The sequence below is a fragment of the Apus apus genome, chromosome 10, assembly GCF_020740795.1.
Source record: "Apus apus isolate bApuApu2 chromosome 10, bApuApu2.pri.cur, whole genome shotgun sequence".
NCBI classification, from domain to species: Eukaryota; Metazoa; Chordata; class Aves; order Apodiformes; family Apodidae; genus Apus; species Apus apus.
Genome location: NC_067291.1, coordinates 21,084,844 through 21,100,753, shown reverse-complemented (window position 1 = coordinate 21,100,753; position 15,910 = coordinate 21,084,844). Strand labels below are relative to the sequence as shown.

The 15,910-nt window shown below is 48.7% G+C and overlaps 2 protein-coding genes across 3 annotated transcripts in view; one reads left to right on the top strand and one right to left on the bottom strand.

Annotated features, from left to right (window-relative positions):
• Positions 1-4,480: 4,480 nt before the first annotated feature.
• On the top strand, positions 4,481-13,745 carry EIF3J (eukaryotic translation initiation factor 3 subunit J). 2 transcript variants are annotated; one of them, XM_051628901.1, is made up of 8 exons: positions 4,481-4,570; positions 4,673-4,773; positions 9,053-9,110; positions 9,371-9,462; positions 9,927-10,041; positions 11,045-11,203; positions 12,233-12,306; positions 12,688-13,745. In XM_051628901.1, the coding sequence occupies exons 1-8, from the start codon at positions 4,543-4,545 to the stop codon at positions 12,814-12,816; spliced, it is 756 nt and encodes a 251-aa protein (XP_051484861.1). In that variant the 5' UTR covers positions 4,481-4,542; the 3' UTR covers positions 12,817-13,745. The 2 variants fall into 2 exon arrangements, with proteins under 2 accessions (XP_051484861.1, XP_051484860.1); XM_051628900.1 differs by having other exon boundaries at positions 12,685-13,745.
• SPG11 (SPG11 vesicle trafficking associated, spatacsin) overlaps positions 10,752-15,910 on the bottom strand; it is a 31,909-nt gene continuing 26,750 nt past the window's right edge. Inside the window, exon 39 of the mRNA XM_051628881.1 lies at positions 10,752-15,678. Within this exon, the coding sequence (XP_051484841.1) occupies positions 15,498-15,678 (181 nt within the window). The 3' untranslated portion in view covers positions 10,752-15,497. The remainder of the gene's footprint in view (positions 15,679-15,910) is intronic.

The following is a 15,910-nucleotide window of genomic DNA, read 5'->3' as shown; positions in this document are numbered from 1 at the left end:
AGTTAAGGAAACCAAAGCATACATTGCACTTTACAGCTGTATCTGTGTTGTGATGATCAGATCAGTGAGGGAAACGGAAATGTAAATTGAGGGATTTAGTTCTACATAGATGCACAACAAAAATAAGAGGCTGCTTAGTAAACATATTAAATATTAATATTTTAATGTGCTGCAAGTCTGGTATTTATCATTCTGAACCTTCTTTGCAGAATGAGTCTACCTTCTTCAAAATGTAAGTTCCTAAAAATGTCAAACGCTTCTGGTGTGAAAGGTCTTTGCATGAAGCAGAGTTATAATCTGTCAGGTTTTATTTTCCCCTCGCTGTCTCGAGGGTGAGACTTGAATGTTTCTCTGAGATGAGTCTGGGTCAGACTGTGCACAGCCAGAGTGACACTGGCAATGGGGGGAGGCTCAGCTGTGTGTGCTGCTCGAGTCTTGAATGTAGGGTTGTGCAACTGCAGCAGTTAACCTTGCAGCTGTATCATTTACTCCAATTTATGTATTTCTAGAAAACACATCCTAATTCCAAAGTCCTTTATGATTTCATTTGTGGTCTGTTGCTTGATCATGGTAATCATGTGTTAACTTTACATGTCCATGTGTATTCAGTTCTAGGTTTGAGCATTCTTAATTCTGACAGCAAAACAACATCGTTCATACTTTTTTGGCAGTACATGTTCAATTTCTTTTTTTTTACTGAAGTTGCTGTAGAGCTTGGCTAGTGTTCACCTTGCTATTATTGGCCTCCTTTCCACCTTTGATTCATTTCACCTTCCATCAGTGTAGGAAAACATTTTTTTCATTACTTTTGAAATGTATCAGAAAGCCTGAATGTTTCAAGCCCTGATAAAAAATCTCCCACAAGAGTAGTATGAACCAAAGGCAGGTTCAGGAGACCTGTAAAACAAAGGATTTAAACATGTTATCAGAAGGAATCTGGTCTGTGAGTGCTGTGCACAGCTTGCTGTCTCTCACTGTGAGGAGCAAGTGTCCTTTCTGAAACCCCTTTCTTTCCTCCCTCCCTAGATGAGGCCCCTTTTCCACATTATGGTTTGAGCCCTGCTGGGGAGAGGGACCAGGAAGGTGAGGAGGAGGCAGAGGGGGTAGAAACCTCATCAGCCTGTCCTGAGGGCCACAGTCTGGAGCAGCCTGTAACAGTAGGGCTGGCTGGGTTGGTGAGGGAACCTCTCCAGGAACACACAAGCACTGCGACCCTGCTGAGTAACTGCCCGTATTCCTTTATTTTTCCTCCTGGTTCTGGCCTCCTTGCAGCATCACACTGCAACCTGAACCCTTCGTTCTGTGTCTGACCCTGCTTGAATCAACCATGTATCGTTAGCGTGTCGCAGCAGATGATGAGGCTCATAACTTCACAAGTCACATGAAAAAGAAGGGGAGCCCCTGCCTCTGTCCCCGGGAGCTGCGGCTGCTGAACCAGCTCAGGCCCTTGCTGTGCATCCTGCTGAGCCCGGACTGGAGCAGCCCTGGGTACACCCGAGTGTGGGGAAGTGGAAGATTCCCTGGAGCCTCCTGCCCTGTGCTGTGCTCTGTGGCACCTGAAGGACCAGCAGACACACCTTTGTGAAGCTCGGAGCTCCCTGTCAGACCCGTGCCTGCACAGCCCAGCAGCTGAGCTAGAATTTCATGGAACTGGGGAAGTCGAGGCCAGAAAATCACATTTTAAAACTGGCAGTACCTTCTGGTGTGCTGTCAGCTCAGCTGGGCAAGTTTGTTCCAGCAGGTGCCAAGAGAAAATCATCACTTTTATATGAAAATTATGTCTTCCACTCTCAGTAGAGCCTTCAGGAGAAGGGGCAGTGTTTTTCTGGTGACAGGGCTTCTGTGGACCTGTGTGGCAGATGGTACCTGTGATCTGCAGCCACGCCAGTTCCACGTTTCATGCTATTAAACCTTTTTAAACTCATCAAAGACTAAAGCCACCACAGCCACAGGCTCTGTGTGGGCCTCAGACCTCAGTGCACTGCCAATTGTCCATGGCTCTCACCTCCGGAGCAAGGGAACTGTCCACCTTCTCAGAGGACAAATGCCTCTTCCCAGGAGAAGTGATCCACCACAGGTGTCAGGATCTTCAGCCAACAAAAGATTGTTTTGAGGACTGGAGTTAAAAGGGACTTTAAAATCCGTTCTGTGAACAGTCCAAAGTTGGAATGTGAGGACTGGCAGGAAAACCTGGGACTGCAGCAGCACTCCCCAGCAGTCTGGGCTGACCAGGTGCAGGGAGGCTTTGTCTCCTGCTTGTCCTTCCCTCTCTGGTCACATTCCCTACGCGCTTTCTCTTGCCAGCACTGGTGCTCCTTCAGCCTCAGGTGAGCCTGTGCTGGGAGCTGATCCAGCCAAAATCTGCTCTTGAGAACCCAGGAAGGGGAGAAGGTGGGATTGTGGTGACAGGGGCTGCTAGACCCAGCTCAGCAAGAGCTGCTGGGGAGCAATGGCCAAGTGAAGTTCATGGGAAGATGTTTTTTTCTGGAAAAAAAGGATTGTCACATGAAATGATTCAGCTGGAGGACAGTGTCTCCCTGTGAAGATGCTGATGTGATGACTGCTCTCAAAGTTGGGTTGCTCCAAACCCACCTCATTTCAGATTTGCATCTTAGGTTCTTGATGCTTAAATCCTAAACAAGGTGATAACTGGCTGATGAGAAGTGGCATAGCTGCATCATTTTCTTAGCCAGTAGTTATAATTTTGTAAAAAAAAAAAAAGTAAAGTACTAAAAAAAAAAACAAACCCAAGCATTGGCAGGAAGTGGTTTTGTTTGGAAGCAAGCGAGGATGGTCTGCTGGGGGTTAACCTGTTTGGACTTTGTGAAGCACATCACTATTTTCCTTGTGGTGACCATGCAGCGTGATGCTGTTTTGCTTTATTTTTTTTTGTACTTGCAAAAAATGTCATTGTACTGAGAGACTGAATCTTGTAAATACAATTGGAAGAGAACTCATGTTCCACACATTCGTGTTTCTTCTGCAGTCATTTCTAGTGTATAGAATCATAAAGATTTATATTAAATACATGTGCTCAGGCTCCTGATTTTGTGATTCTTAGCTGATACCACCCTCCATTGAAGAGTGGCTTCTGTAAAGCAAGACATTGCTCACAGCAGCTTTCAGCCTTTAAATGGTGAGGAAGAGAAGTCCTCTGCATGTGTTTCAAAAACTAAGGACACTGGAGGCCAAACAAGAAAAAACCCAGGTGTGTTCTATGTACTAAAATTACCACAGCAGATTCTGTTAAAATGGTCTTGCTTTGAGTCCTATTTTCAATATGTGATACATATTCCAGTGGATAACTTTTGTAAAATGACCACACGGCCCAATCTGTCTCATTTTTATTAGTTTCTTCTAAGCAGATCTTTAGACTTCCCCAGGCTCAGAGCTGCCTGCTGTCCTAGAAGGCAGTCTGGCCCAGAGCTGTGCTGGGTTTTTGTAATTTGTGCCTTAATTTCCCCATCTACACAACAGGCATAACAGAGAACTGTTTTAATCCAAATGCTTAAATTACTTTAAATGTGCTGTGTAAACACACAGTATTTTTATACTTAACGTGCTCCAAATCACTGCACGGTTCTTTGCAGCCTCATAATTGCCCTCACAGAATATTGAGTTTATGGCACCGTGTAGACTTTGTGGGGATGAACTTTTCCCAAGGAAAGGCAGCTCAGAAGCTGAGCTGGCAGCGTTTGCAGGGCTTTCCTAGTCCTTGCCTTTTGCTGTGCTAGGATGGTGCATTCATATTTTTAATGGGTAAAAGATCTTTAAAAGAGTGTGCTGCTTACTTTTGTTTTGTTTTCTTTCCCTAAGGAGAAAAGGAGGGATGGCTGCAGAGATAAGGAATTCGGACTAGATAGGAGGGTAACTCCGAGATTAATTCCCCAATACATTCTTTAATAGGATTTTCTCCTTTAAAGCATCCCCCGTTTTCCTGTCCTGTTCTGCTCCACGTTTGTGCCCGTTTCTTGCACGTTTTCAAGAGCAATGCCCAGAAACAGCTGCTGCAGGAGAGCTCGCCCGGCTCCCCGGGCCGGGCCGGCTCCCCGGGCTCCTGCTTCCCCGGGGCCGGGAGAAGCGTCCGGAAACCTCCAGCGGGCTCGGGGGGGAGCCAGGCAGAGACTGCCCGGCTGTTCTCCTCCCCTCTAGAGGCCCCGCTGCAGGTCTCCGCCCGCTTTATGCCCCTGACGAGACCGGGATAAACGCTGCTGAGCATTTACCGACCATGCCCCTCGTCAGCGCGTTCAACCGCCCGGAGAGCGGCCGGCCGGGGCTGCCCTCCGGCAGGGCCTCCCGCGGCAGGGCCCTGCGCCCGGGCCGGCCGCGGAGGGACGGACACGGACACACACACACACACACACACACACACACAGACACACACACGGACACACAGACACACACACGGACACGGCTCCCGGCCCGCCCGCCGTGGCGGCCCCGCCCGCGGGGGGGGCGGCCCCGCAGCCCGTCCGCCGCCGTCCCGGCGTGCCCCGCGCGCTGGGCTGCGCCGCCGGGGGAGCTGCCAGCGCCGGCGGGAAGATGGCGGCGGAGGCGGCGGATTCCTGGGGTAGGTGGCGGCCCCGCGGCCCGCGCCCCCTCACCCCTTCACCCCCTCACCCCTCTCCCTCCTCTCCCCCCCCTCACCCCTCTTCCCTCCCCTCCCCTACAGACGCCGACAGCTTCGAGGTGGTGGAGCCGGTGGCGAAGCGGCTGGTACCGGGAGTGGCCGGCGATCGCTGGGCCGGCGAGGATGAGGAGGACGACGTGAAGGTGCGGCCGGGCGGGCCCTGCGCGGGGCGGCGGGGAGCGGCCGGGCCCGCTGCCATCTGGTGCCGCGTGTGCGGGGCCGCGGGCCCGGCCGGGCCGGCTCCTGCGGGAGCCCGGCGGGGCGGATCGGGCCTGTGCGGAGCGAAGGGCGGCGGGGGTTACACGTGAGGAGTCAATGCCGAGTGGAAACCGAGCCCGGCCGTGCCCTGAGCTCCTGCAGCCCCGCTCGGCGCGGGCGCTGCTGCCCCGGGCTCGTCCTCGCTGTGTCGGGTCTTCCCGGGGAGCAGGCAGACACTTCTCCAGCCCGAAGAGCTGTCTGCTGCTCTCTGCGGGATCCACCTCCTGCTTCCCAGCTGCTTGCCAGGCCTCTGGGCTGTTCCAGTGCCCGGCTGGTTCCCCCTTGCTCTCTGGAGTCTTTCAGGTGTGTGGTTTGGAGTGTGGTGCGTTTGTGGCAGCAGTGCTGTGCTCCTGCTTCTGTGCTGCGCCAGAATCTTCTCTCTGGTAGCACCGTGTCTTTTACACACCTGTTTCCAACTTCTTCACACCCTCCACACCATCCCTGGCCCCATTGCCACGGCTGGGAAGTACAGCAGCAGCCTTCCTGTGCAGCTCCGTGTCTGCTAGTGCCCAGATCACCTCCAGGATGTTCACTGAAGGCCCTGTTTGGAAGGGGGTTTTACTGTGTTTCAAAGAATGGTGTCTGCATGGACTTGAGTTTAAAACGTGGGGATGTTAACTTCTGGGGTGTGTGAAAGCAGACTGTCCTGAAGAGCTTGTTTTCTCCTCCCTCATTCCAGCTGGGGGGAATGGTGGGTGCCACAAACTTCAATTTGTGCTGCTTTCATCAGGACAGTAAAGCAAAATGATGCCAGGGAACAGACAGGGAACATGCTTGCTGAATGTAAGGAATGGAAATAGGTCAACTGATCAAACCAAGCTGCTGAGATGCTGCAATGGACAGTGGGAGGTGGCCTGGTCGCTGTGGTGTGGCCACACGTGTGGTGCCCTCTGAGGCAGTGCTGCTGTCTGGGCCAGCCCTCCTGGGGGTCTCTGGCTGCATTGCCAGCATCTCTGGAAAACACCAACACGGTTGTGCTGTGAGCCTAGGCTGGGTGTGCTTGCTTATAAACAGCCCCCAAAACACAGTGCATCTTGTCTTTCAGAATTTGATACTTTTTTTTGTAGGTTACAGACTGTCCATTTTCCCTCTTGAATGTAACAATGCCCGCACCCTGCCCCAGGTGTCACCTCACAGCTGGCAGCAAAGGGATCTCTGTAGAGCAGCTACAGTCATTTGTAGAGAGTGTGGTCAAATGTAACTATATGAATGCCTGTCATTTGATAGTTAAATGTGTCTATATACACCTGTGTCTTGGACTCACTGTCTCTGTGAGGCTTCTCCTCCTTCCTTTGAAAGTGAGAAACTTTTCTGCCAGGACAGAACGTGTCCAGGAGAACTGGATTGCAAAGCATTATTCCCTTGGAGGCACCTGTGCTGTCTGGGGCTGTTTTAGAAAAGGAACGAAGTTTCCCTCCATGTACTAAGAAGGCTGAAGTCTTTCCAGGGGATTATGATTTTAGTGCTGAAGCTGCACCTGGAGGGAAGGACCAGCCCAGCAGAGAAAGCCATTTTGCTTTCCTTTGCCTTGCTCTTCCTGTATGAACACTAAAGATGACAGAGCTTGGGAGGTGGTTGCTTTGGCTCCAGATTCCTTGTTTGCAGAGGCCACCCTGGGGAAGGACCTGCAGAAGGAAAATGGCATGGTCTGAAATAGAAGCACAAAGTGTTTTCCAAAGGTTAGCTTGACTTGAGGTTGATATTTCACATTTTTAATGTGTTTTGTATCTTCAGACTTTGTACGTTATTTTGGAAGATTTTTTTAGTAGTGAACTTGAAGTAACGGGTAAGGTAGGAAACTGTGACTTCCCCAGGTTTAAAATTAGCATTTTGATAAGTAACAAAGCTCCTTTTCAGGGTTACCCAGAAGACAGGCCTCCTGCCAAGGAATTCTCGTCTATTTACTCCTGGGCAGTTCTGTGCTTAACCAAGGCAAACCTGGGAACTGTGTGTCACCATCCAGGAGACAGGCCTTCCTCTTGGAAGGGGAGATTCAGGTCTAGCTGGAGTACCAGGTGTGCCTTCTGGGTTTAGGGGGGAAGAGTGTGGATCATCACACGTGTGAGGTGCCTGTGAAATCCTGAGGGAGCTGCTCTCATCTTGGGTCTGTTTACGTGAAATGGAGGGTGTTTCCAATAGCCTTACACTAGTTAAGTATGCATAACCAAGTGTTGTTGAAATGCTTTGGAACAAAGATGTCCTCTCCTAATTACTTAGTATCAATGCAAAGATACAGCACTAAAGGAATTTTCTTCTCCTCTTAAGAGAATTCACAGGAATTATTGGTTGCTGCCCTTATTTATAAAAAAGCCTGCTCAAGACATTAATCATGAATTATTGCTGTTTAGAAACAATAAAAAGAAGCTTGGAGAGGAGCGAGGCAGTGTTGAGCATAGCTGGGAGAGCAGCACACCAGGCTGCAGGGTGGCTCCTCAGGGATGTCCCAGGGCTGCCCATCCAGGAGCATTCCTTGGATGCAGCCAAGCTTCCAGCAGCCTCGTTCTGCTGGAGCTGGTGGGGGGTGGCTCCCGGCAGCCCAGGATCCCTGCTGTTAAATCCAAGTCTTAAATCCCCTCTGGCAGCTCAGGGGGAGGCTGGGCCAGGCAGTGACCCTGCCCACCCTCTGGGCTGCTCTTCCAGCTGCTTCATCAACCCAGCACTGTCCGCGGGCAGGCACAGCGCAAGGGACAGGGGCTGTGGGAGGGTGTCTGGCACTGTGAGGAGATCCTGGCCCACATCCCTCTGTGCAATCTTCAGACACACTCCTGACCTGCAGTGGCTTCCCTCAGTCCCGTGGGCACCCTCACCTCGTGCACTGGGTGTCCTTCCTCCAGGGTTTTGCACCCTGAAATACTTGGTTTTAAAATCTGTGAAGGACAGGGCAGGGGATGAGGCAGCAGGCTGTGCACTGCAGTAATGAGAGGGGCTATTTAAGAAGTGGGTGTAACAAACTCTTAATTAGATATGAGCTAAAATAATGCTGCTCCAAATTCAAGTCAGCTTCTTGGAATGTGGAAGGGAAGCTGAGGCACTTGCAAGTGCCAATTAACTTGAGTGAGCTGAGAGATGAACTCGGGTGTCTTCCTTGCTTGGATCAGCACGTTGCACTGAAACACTGAGTCCTGCCACACCAGCAGCAACCCTTGGAAATTAATTAGTAGCTCTCATGATTGCCTGCGTTGCTGTTGTGAGGTGGAAATGACAGAATTTGGGTGTTAATGGCTTTTAGGCTTACCTGTCATGTTGTGCTGGCAGCATGTGTGGCTTTTGTGTAAACTGGGTCTTGTCAACTGTCATCTCTTCAGCTTGTGAGGTGATTTGAAACAGGTAACTCAAATGAGATTCCTGTGAGATTCCTTGGCTCTAACTCCTGCTGTGTATTTGCTGAGTGCCCACGGTGTGGAGCAGGGATCTGCATGTGGATCCCGACCGCCTGAGGTTGGAGGGGCACTGGGACAAGAGTCTGTATTCCCAGAACCCTTCCGGGGGGGCTGGTGGGAAGGACCTGCAGAGGTGACAGCAGAGAGGTGGTTCTGTGGGAAGTGAGGTTTCCTGAGCACGGGGGCTGGAGCAGACCTTTGGAACCTGGGGCAGGGAGAGGCAGGTGGCTCTGAGAGGACACTTGTGATGGCTGTTGGAGGATGCTTAAGTGATTGGTTGTGGGAGGAGTGTTCTGGTGGCTGCTTTGCTCATGAAAGAAGCAGGAGTTGTTGGTCAAAAGCTGGTCCAGCCCGTGGTGTTGGAGGCTGGTGCTGTGCCTGCTCTGCCCACCGAGGGCTGCCTTCCTGTAGCTGTGCCTGCATCCAGTGACATCCCCATGTCTTGGCATGTCTAGTAAAATTATAATAAACTCAGTTTTACTGTGGGGATTGATTTGACTGTTCATCACCTTGCTTCTGTAACTATATTGATGTGAGCTTTCTGCATCTGTGGATAAAAGCTGCTTTTTCCCTGGTAAGAGCTGGTCCTGGGATGTCTTGCTCAGCTCCCGAAGGCCGTGCCCTGGTGCAGCTCTGGCAGCTCCCTCCCCTCTTCCTCACTCCACTGCCTAAGGCTAATGGACATGGGAGCATTTACAGAGGTTATATGGAAGCTACTCTTCTTTGTGTTTGCCACCTAAACAAAGTATCTGTAAAAGAATCTTAATCAAACCTTATTTTGTAGGATAACTGGGATGATGAGGAGGAAGAGGAAGAAGTAAAGGAGACAGAGGCAAAACAAGGTAAGACTGAAAAGGAATACATGGCTCTGCATGCAGTCCCAGGTCAGACACTGGTTTATCTTGACTGTGGCTGAAGAACCAACCCCACTTTCCACATAGCGTTGGTCTTGGCTTTGACAGCGTGTGTCTTTCATGTGTGTAATGTCATGACTCTGGTAGCTGAGCTCCAGGGCTTTCTCTTTGCTTCTTGTTTTTATAGCTGCTGAAAAAAAAAATACACCAGTAGACTTCTTGAGTGCTGTGTTGTTCATGTTTTTCAGAACTGAAAGTTTCAGAAAAAAAGAAAATAGCAGAAAAAATAAAAGAAAAAGAAAAGCTACAGAAGAAAAAGCAAGAGGAGCTTAGAAAAAGGGTAACTCCTTTTTTTCTTCCACATCTCATAAAATGTAGAGGGCAGGTTTGATTTGTTTGCTTGTTTGTTTTTGAGGTTGAACAAAAGCTGTAAAGATCTTGACTTGTCTGATAAAACAGACTTCAGGCTTGTACTTAGTAACATCTGGGGGATGTTCCCTTTAGAGTCTGTGTAATAACCAGGTTCTGGAAGTGTCACTTAGTGCTGCTTCTGTTGGATGCACTGTGTGATGAACACAGCTGTGAAACACACAGCTAAGGTGTTTCTTCCCACTTCTTGTCCAGTGAACAATTTATGAAACCATCTGGCACTTGCTGGGGATGGTGCTCAGGGTTGTCCCTGTGCTGACTTCAGGCAGAAGTGAGCCCTGCAGGTGCCACTGGACAAAACACCAGTTCTTGTGCTACCTCTGCTCAGGGGTAAGAATACTTTGTTTTATACCCTGTATATTTTGTTAATTTCAGTTAGAGGCACCAGAGGAACAGAAGGAACTTACACCAGAAGAACAGTTAGCAGACAAACTACGACTAAAGAAGTTACAAGAGGAGTCAGACCTTGAGTTAGCAAAAGAAACATTTGGTGAGTGTGCTGGGCCCGAGTCAGGGGGGTCAGCAGCATCACAGAAGTGTTGAATCCCAGAGATAAAACTGTGCTGTGGGGATACCCTGTGGAAAGGGCCAGGCAGGACCTGGCTGTGGGAGCAGGTGATGTGGCTGGGAGTACAGAGGGTTTGCATTCAAACTGCTGGAGGCCTCTCCTGGTGCTAATATCAAGAGCCACAGGCACATCTTTAGAATAGAAGGTTCTTAACATGTCAGGGCAGGTGGTGATGGGATGAGATGGCTGGAGAAGCTTCCCAACATGGGGGTACTTGGGGTAAACAGGTGAGTGTGTGAAAAGGAAGAAAAAAATTAAGAGCTGTCTCTGAATGTTCTGAGGTGCTTCCCAACAGGGATTTGATGGGGCTTTGGGTGAGTGTGGCACTTTGCTCCAGGCAGTCAGTCATGAGCTGGATGTTGAGCAAGCCGGGTGAGGCAGTGAGGTTGCTCCTGTGTAGATGAGGTGGACCCAAAGCAGATCCTTCTGGTGTTGTGCTTTGACTGACCTACCAAAGATACTGATTCACAGCAGTGTTCTTCCAGCATGAAAGCGTTTCCCTGATTACAGTCAATGATGCACCTGGTTACTCAGGGAAAATTGTGTTCTGTGAGTCTTGGGAAAGAGAGCAGTGCCTTGCGGGGGCGTGGGGTACGGCTGTAAGGAAACAACTACATTTTGCACTTAGGAGCTCAAGACAGGAATTTTTTATTTAAGGGGAAAGGGGCTCCATGTAGTGCATGGTGCTCCAGAGAACGGGAATAGCTGGTTCAAATTCCTGGGCTTTGCAGCAGAATCCCTTTCCACACAGCTCAGTAACTTTCAGCAGACACCAGGGGGAGGTGGGCGGGCAAACCTCGGCTCTGGAGTGTGAAGCTTTGGTTCTGTAGAGGTGAAGAGCCGAACGTGAACGGGGTCACTTGTTGCCTCCGGTGTCACCTTTTGGGGACCACAGCTAACGTCTGCAATACCTCTGTCCATGCAGGTGTAAATAACACTTGTGGAATAGATGCCATGAATCCCTCTTCCAAAGACGACTTCACGGAATTTGGCAAACTGCTCAAAGAGAAGATCACCCAGTACGAGAAGTCGCTGCATTACGCCGGCTTCTTGGAAGCCCTGGTCCGGGACGTCTGCATCTCATGTAAGTCCAGTGGAAGCTGCCCTAGAGCTCCTGCTGCCAGAACCACTTGAGCTGAGGTTGAAAACGTGCTGGTGTAGTGAAGGTGAAATTGAGACTGATCTGTGGGGCTCCTACTATCAAAAGAGGCTCCCACCTGCTGCACTTGCTAGTATCAGAGTCCATTCCTATCAGCTTGGTTACAGATCCTGTGCTTGAACAAGAGTTACTCTCCTGGCATCTCAGTTCAAGACAGTCACTTTTAAAGTGTGACTTTTTATGCCAATCTGATCTTGAAAGTTTTCCTTGAATCCATGTTAGTAATAATAATAATAATTTAAAAATTCTCTGAGCCAGATAAATTAAGTAGCTCATTTGGAAGGAAACTGTTATAAAATTGAGTTCATTTCATTTGGAGATCACAAAAGAAACAGTTCTGGAATTCAACATGTAACTACACAGATAAAACTAACTTAGGCTGATTTTTCCCCACTGCTCTGGTCGGCTGCAGCCCGTGGTGCATCCACTGCCTGAGATCTTCTGTCCTGTCGACATGTTGTCCTTCAGTGGGGTGGAAACTTGATAGGGTTTAGTGCTGTATAAATACAGTGGCTGCAGGAGCTGGGAACTTACATTGCAAATGGATTCCAGATCTTTTTGAGTTAAGGACTCAAACTCAGGGACCTTTTATTGTTAATAATTTATTGTTAATCCACTGCTCCTTTTGATACCTTTTACTATATTTTGCTGTATCCATATTTTACTGTTCAGATGCCTCCTCACTGCTCACTGAGGCTTCTGTGTTCTCTGACTCTTAAATTTGCAAATTTTACCCTCTACAACACTGCAGCTGCTTATCAGGGGTGACCTGAAATGGTAACTGATTAGAAGGACAAGAATGACCCAGTCTGTCTTTTGCTGATTTAAATCAAGTAGTTACCTGTATTACTACTCAGGCTTTAATTTTTAGAGAATGTTGATGTTGGATTATTTAACTGTCTTCTAAGAATAATACTGATGGTAAATATTTTTTCTCTTCTTTCCCTGATGCAGTGGAAATTGATGATTTGAAAAAGATCACAAATACTTTGACAGTACTATGCAGTGAAAAACAAAAACAAGAAAAGGTAAGAGACTCCTGCGTGCTTGTGGAGCAGTGGCTGTGCCTGCTGGAGGGGCTGAGCTGGACAATGGGAATGGGTCTCACCCAGACTGGAACTGCTGGTTTTGCTGTAGGTAGTGGCAGGAGATTAAGTTATAACCTCAGAGACTGGGTTAGAGTTATAAATCCTCTTCCGTGTGTGAGGTGACCAGGAGTTGAGTCCAGAGATCTCAGGCAAACCCTCGGTTCATTCACGTGTCCCACGTGCTCACCCTGTTTTATGCTGTCTCAGGGTTAAAAGGGCTGATGCCCGTGGCCTGGAGGCCACCAACCTGCCCAGGTCTGAGTGTCTGTGTGGCAGATTGCTGTGGGGTTTAAAGTAAACCTGCTCTTCCTATTTAAGCAGAATAAAGCCAAAAAGAAGAAAAAAGGTGTTGTGCCTGGAGGTGGTTTAAAGGCTACGATGAAAGATGACCTGGCTGATTATGGAGGATACGATGGAGAGTATGTACAAGACTTTGAAGACTTCATGTGACATTTATCTCCCCTTCTGTTGTCTTTCTGTTGCCCATAATCCCTTAAACATGTAGCACAACTTTTCTTCCTTTAAATTCTGCCAAATGCTACAATCAGAATTGCAGTATCTCTGTGCTGGTGGTTGAACTCTTGACAGGTCTGTGCTAAAGCACCAGGCTCCTGGCCTGGGCTTGGGGACTGGAATGAAGACATTTTAAAGCTATGTAAATTGCAGTTAAACAACCCAAAATTCTGACAGTGGAAACTGTTGCTGTTTGATTTGCAGCAACAGCCACTAAATTGGAAATGAATTTCAACACCAAAAAGTATTATGACCAGCACAGTTCAGTAACTTGGCCTTAACTGTACCTCCTGGAGTGTGTGCTGAACAGAGGCAGTTTGCAGCAGGGGCCTGGTGTGCACTTATTGTTACATTTGCTTTGTCTTAAGTTAGAGCTTGAGGTTTTTCAGTGTATTGTGAAGGGACCTGCCACCCTCAGCCTGGGGTGCTGCACCTGGGACTGCACCATGTGAGACAGCCCTGCCAGAGCAACAGCACCTGAGGTAGGCAGGGCCAGGGAAGGGTTGCTTAGTTGGGGGAAAAAAAAAAAATGATGTGTCTGGAGTATGAAGTTTAGTTTCCATTCACCAAAATTTCTACTAATGCAGCTGTATGGTTGGGTATTCTTTAACAGTTAATTGCCTGGTTTAAGTGTAAAAAAAAACCAACAAACAAGACTTCCTTTTGGTCTCTCATGGGTTGTGGTTGATCTTTCACCACTCAGCCATTTTCTTTCATTTAAAAAACAAAACAAACACAAGAAAACAAACTTGCTTTGCAGACTACAGCAGTTACTACAGTTGGGCAAATTGTTATGTTAACAATTATGACATCTGCAATGTTTTATAAAGCAACTAATTTAATAAAAATCACTATTGAGGACTTCACTACAGCTGTCCTGGGCCCAGTTCTTTTAGTGTCTTACAGTGGAATGAGCTGCAGAGCAGTGTGTGCTGGGGTGGTCTCTGCTCTGGTGGTAGAGGGGCAGGAGTGTGCCCTGTAGAATGGCTGTTCCTTAGGATAAGGCTCTTCCAGGTGCTGATGGTGACACATTACTTCTAGGATGCCATAATCCAGGTGTTTTCATGACAAAAACCTTTTCTTTTGCTGGAGCTGCTGAGCTTGGTGGCTCGTACTAACCTTAGGAATATTTTAGGGCCTTATCAGGGGGAGCAGTTGCCTGTTCAGCTGCCCTTGCCACAGGCAGCCCTGCGTTTACTCAGGTGTTTGTTCCCAGTAGGGATGGCATAGGAGGTTGTGCTGCCACAAGGCAGGTGTTCTTCCAGCTCCTTCTCAGTCCCAGTGGTCCCAAATGTATCAGGGATGCTAGTTCTTGGGATAGCTCCAGGTTCTCCTGCCATGCCAGGAACCTCAAGGTTGAAGGCAGCAGCTTGTTGGCCATTGTTTCACTTTGACTTGACCCAGGCAGCTCGGACTGATTTGGGCTTATGAGTGTGACTAGAACTGGAGTGTTAAAGCTGGTTCTGCTCAGGGATAGTCCTTCCTGTAGAAACTGTTTATCATAGGAGCCAGGGTTGGTACCTTGTGTGTGTGTGTGTTGACCTGGGCACATCTGGCTCTGCCCTTGCAAGGCACAGGTATGTTCTGTGCAAGTAAGTATTTGCCATACACAGCAGCTGCCAACATCAAACTGTTCAGCAACCAAAAGGAGCCTGAGCCACACACCCAAAGCAGCATCTCTGTGCTAATTAACCGAAGGGGTTGCTATGGCAATTGTAGTTGTGCTAGGATCATGTTTAGAGATAGTTCAGTGTGACAGTAGTATTGCTTAATGTCACTTAGCTGTTGGCTGTGTGCTCCAGGCAGCTTCCAGCCCTCCCACCCTCCTCTGGCAGCAGGGAAGGGCTCTGGAGGAGCTGGAAGCTCAGATCTTGGGGAGCACTTAGAATCCAGGCTGAAGCCATGTCCAGGCCTCATCCCTCTCTCCAGGTACATCAGACCTGAGCTTGTAAACTTGCCAGAGTGAGGTGGCTGCTCCTGCCAGGGTGTCAGCACCTCCTGCTGCCCCGCAGGGCTGCCCAAGCCTGGAGAGGAGTCAGAGTGCAGGAGCTGGTGAGAAGAGACTTGTGTGTGAGCTTGTCTGATACTCCAAGACAGCAGCAGCTTGTCTGTGCTGGGTAGAGCTGTACAAGACTACTTATCACTAAGCTAGAAAACCAAACCAGACTAATGGGACTGGAATCAAGGAATGGATTATCCTGGCATGTATCTGAAACTTTCTCCAGCTTATTCCACTGTCACTGTCCTGGATGTTCTCTTTCAGCCTTTCGTGGGTTTGGCTACAATTCCTGTGGTGAAACATCCTCCACAGTCCTGGTCTGAAGGACTGCTGGGTTGCTGTGGTTCACCAGCAGCTGAGCCAGGCTCCAGTTGCTGGTTAGTCAAGTGTTTTGTAAACAGTAGGATTTATTATACAAAACACAATTTTAGGTTAACACAGTCTCAGTGTTTTAAATATTTACAACCACCATCAGTTTCCTGGAGTAACTGTGACACAGCAGCATCTCCCTGGCAGCAGGTAAGTGCTAAAACTCTGTTAAAGCCTGGGTTACTAACCCTGCAGGAAGCTGTGGCACTGGTACTGGTCAGAGCCAGTCTCCTCTTCATGGGGTGGGTTTCTAGTTTGACAGCAGATCACTGAGGCAGCAGCCAGTCTGTGCATCCTTAAGAAGGGTGTTCACCACATCGTAGAACTTGTTGTCATAAGCCAGCTTGTAGTATGTGTAGACATCCTCACAGTAACTCAGCAGTTTCTTCAGATTTTTCAGAGCAGCCTCAGTAGGTGGGTGCTGTTTAACTCTGAAAGTAATTGTACAAATAATTGACACTGAAGGGCTTCCCTGGCAGTGACTCTGCCTCCCCTGCTATAGACCTACAGGAGCCACATGTCTTAAGAAGAGGTTGTACTCAACATGTTCATTGGATTCTTGGGTTATTTCTGTCTGATTCATTTTAAAATATATTGGATCTGCCCATCCCTAAGACACCCTGTTCATCTAGCTCAGTATCAAGTGGTAGCTCCAGTGCTACT

Excerpts from the sequence above, each read along its gene's own strand:
- EIF3J (XM_051628900.1), top strand. The coding sequence starts at position 4,543 with ATGGCGGCGGAGGCGGCGGATTCCTGGG. Across the intron at positions 9,111-9,370 it reads GGAGACAGAGGCAAAACAAG|AACTGAAAGTTTCAGAAAAA; the intron begins GTAAGACTGAAA and ends CATGTTTTTCAG. Across the intron at positions 12,307-12,684 it reads AAAAACAAAAACAAGAAAAG|CAGAATAAAGCCAAAAAGAA; the intron begins GTAAGAGACTCC and ends TTCCTATTTAAG.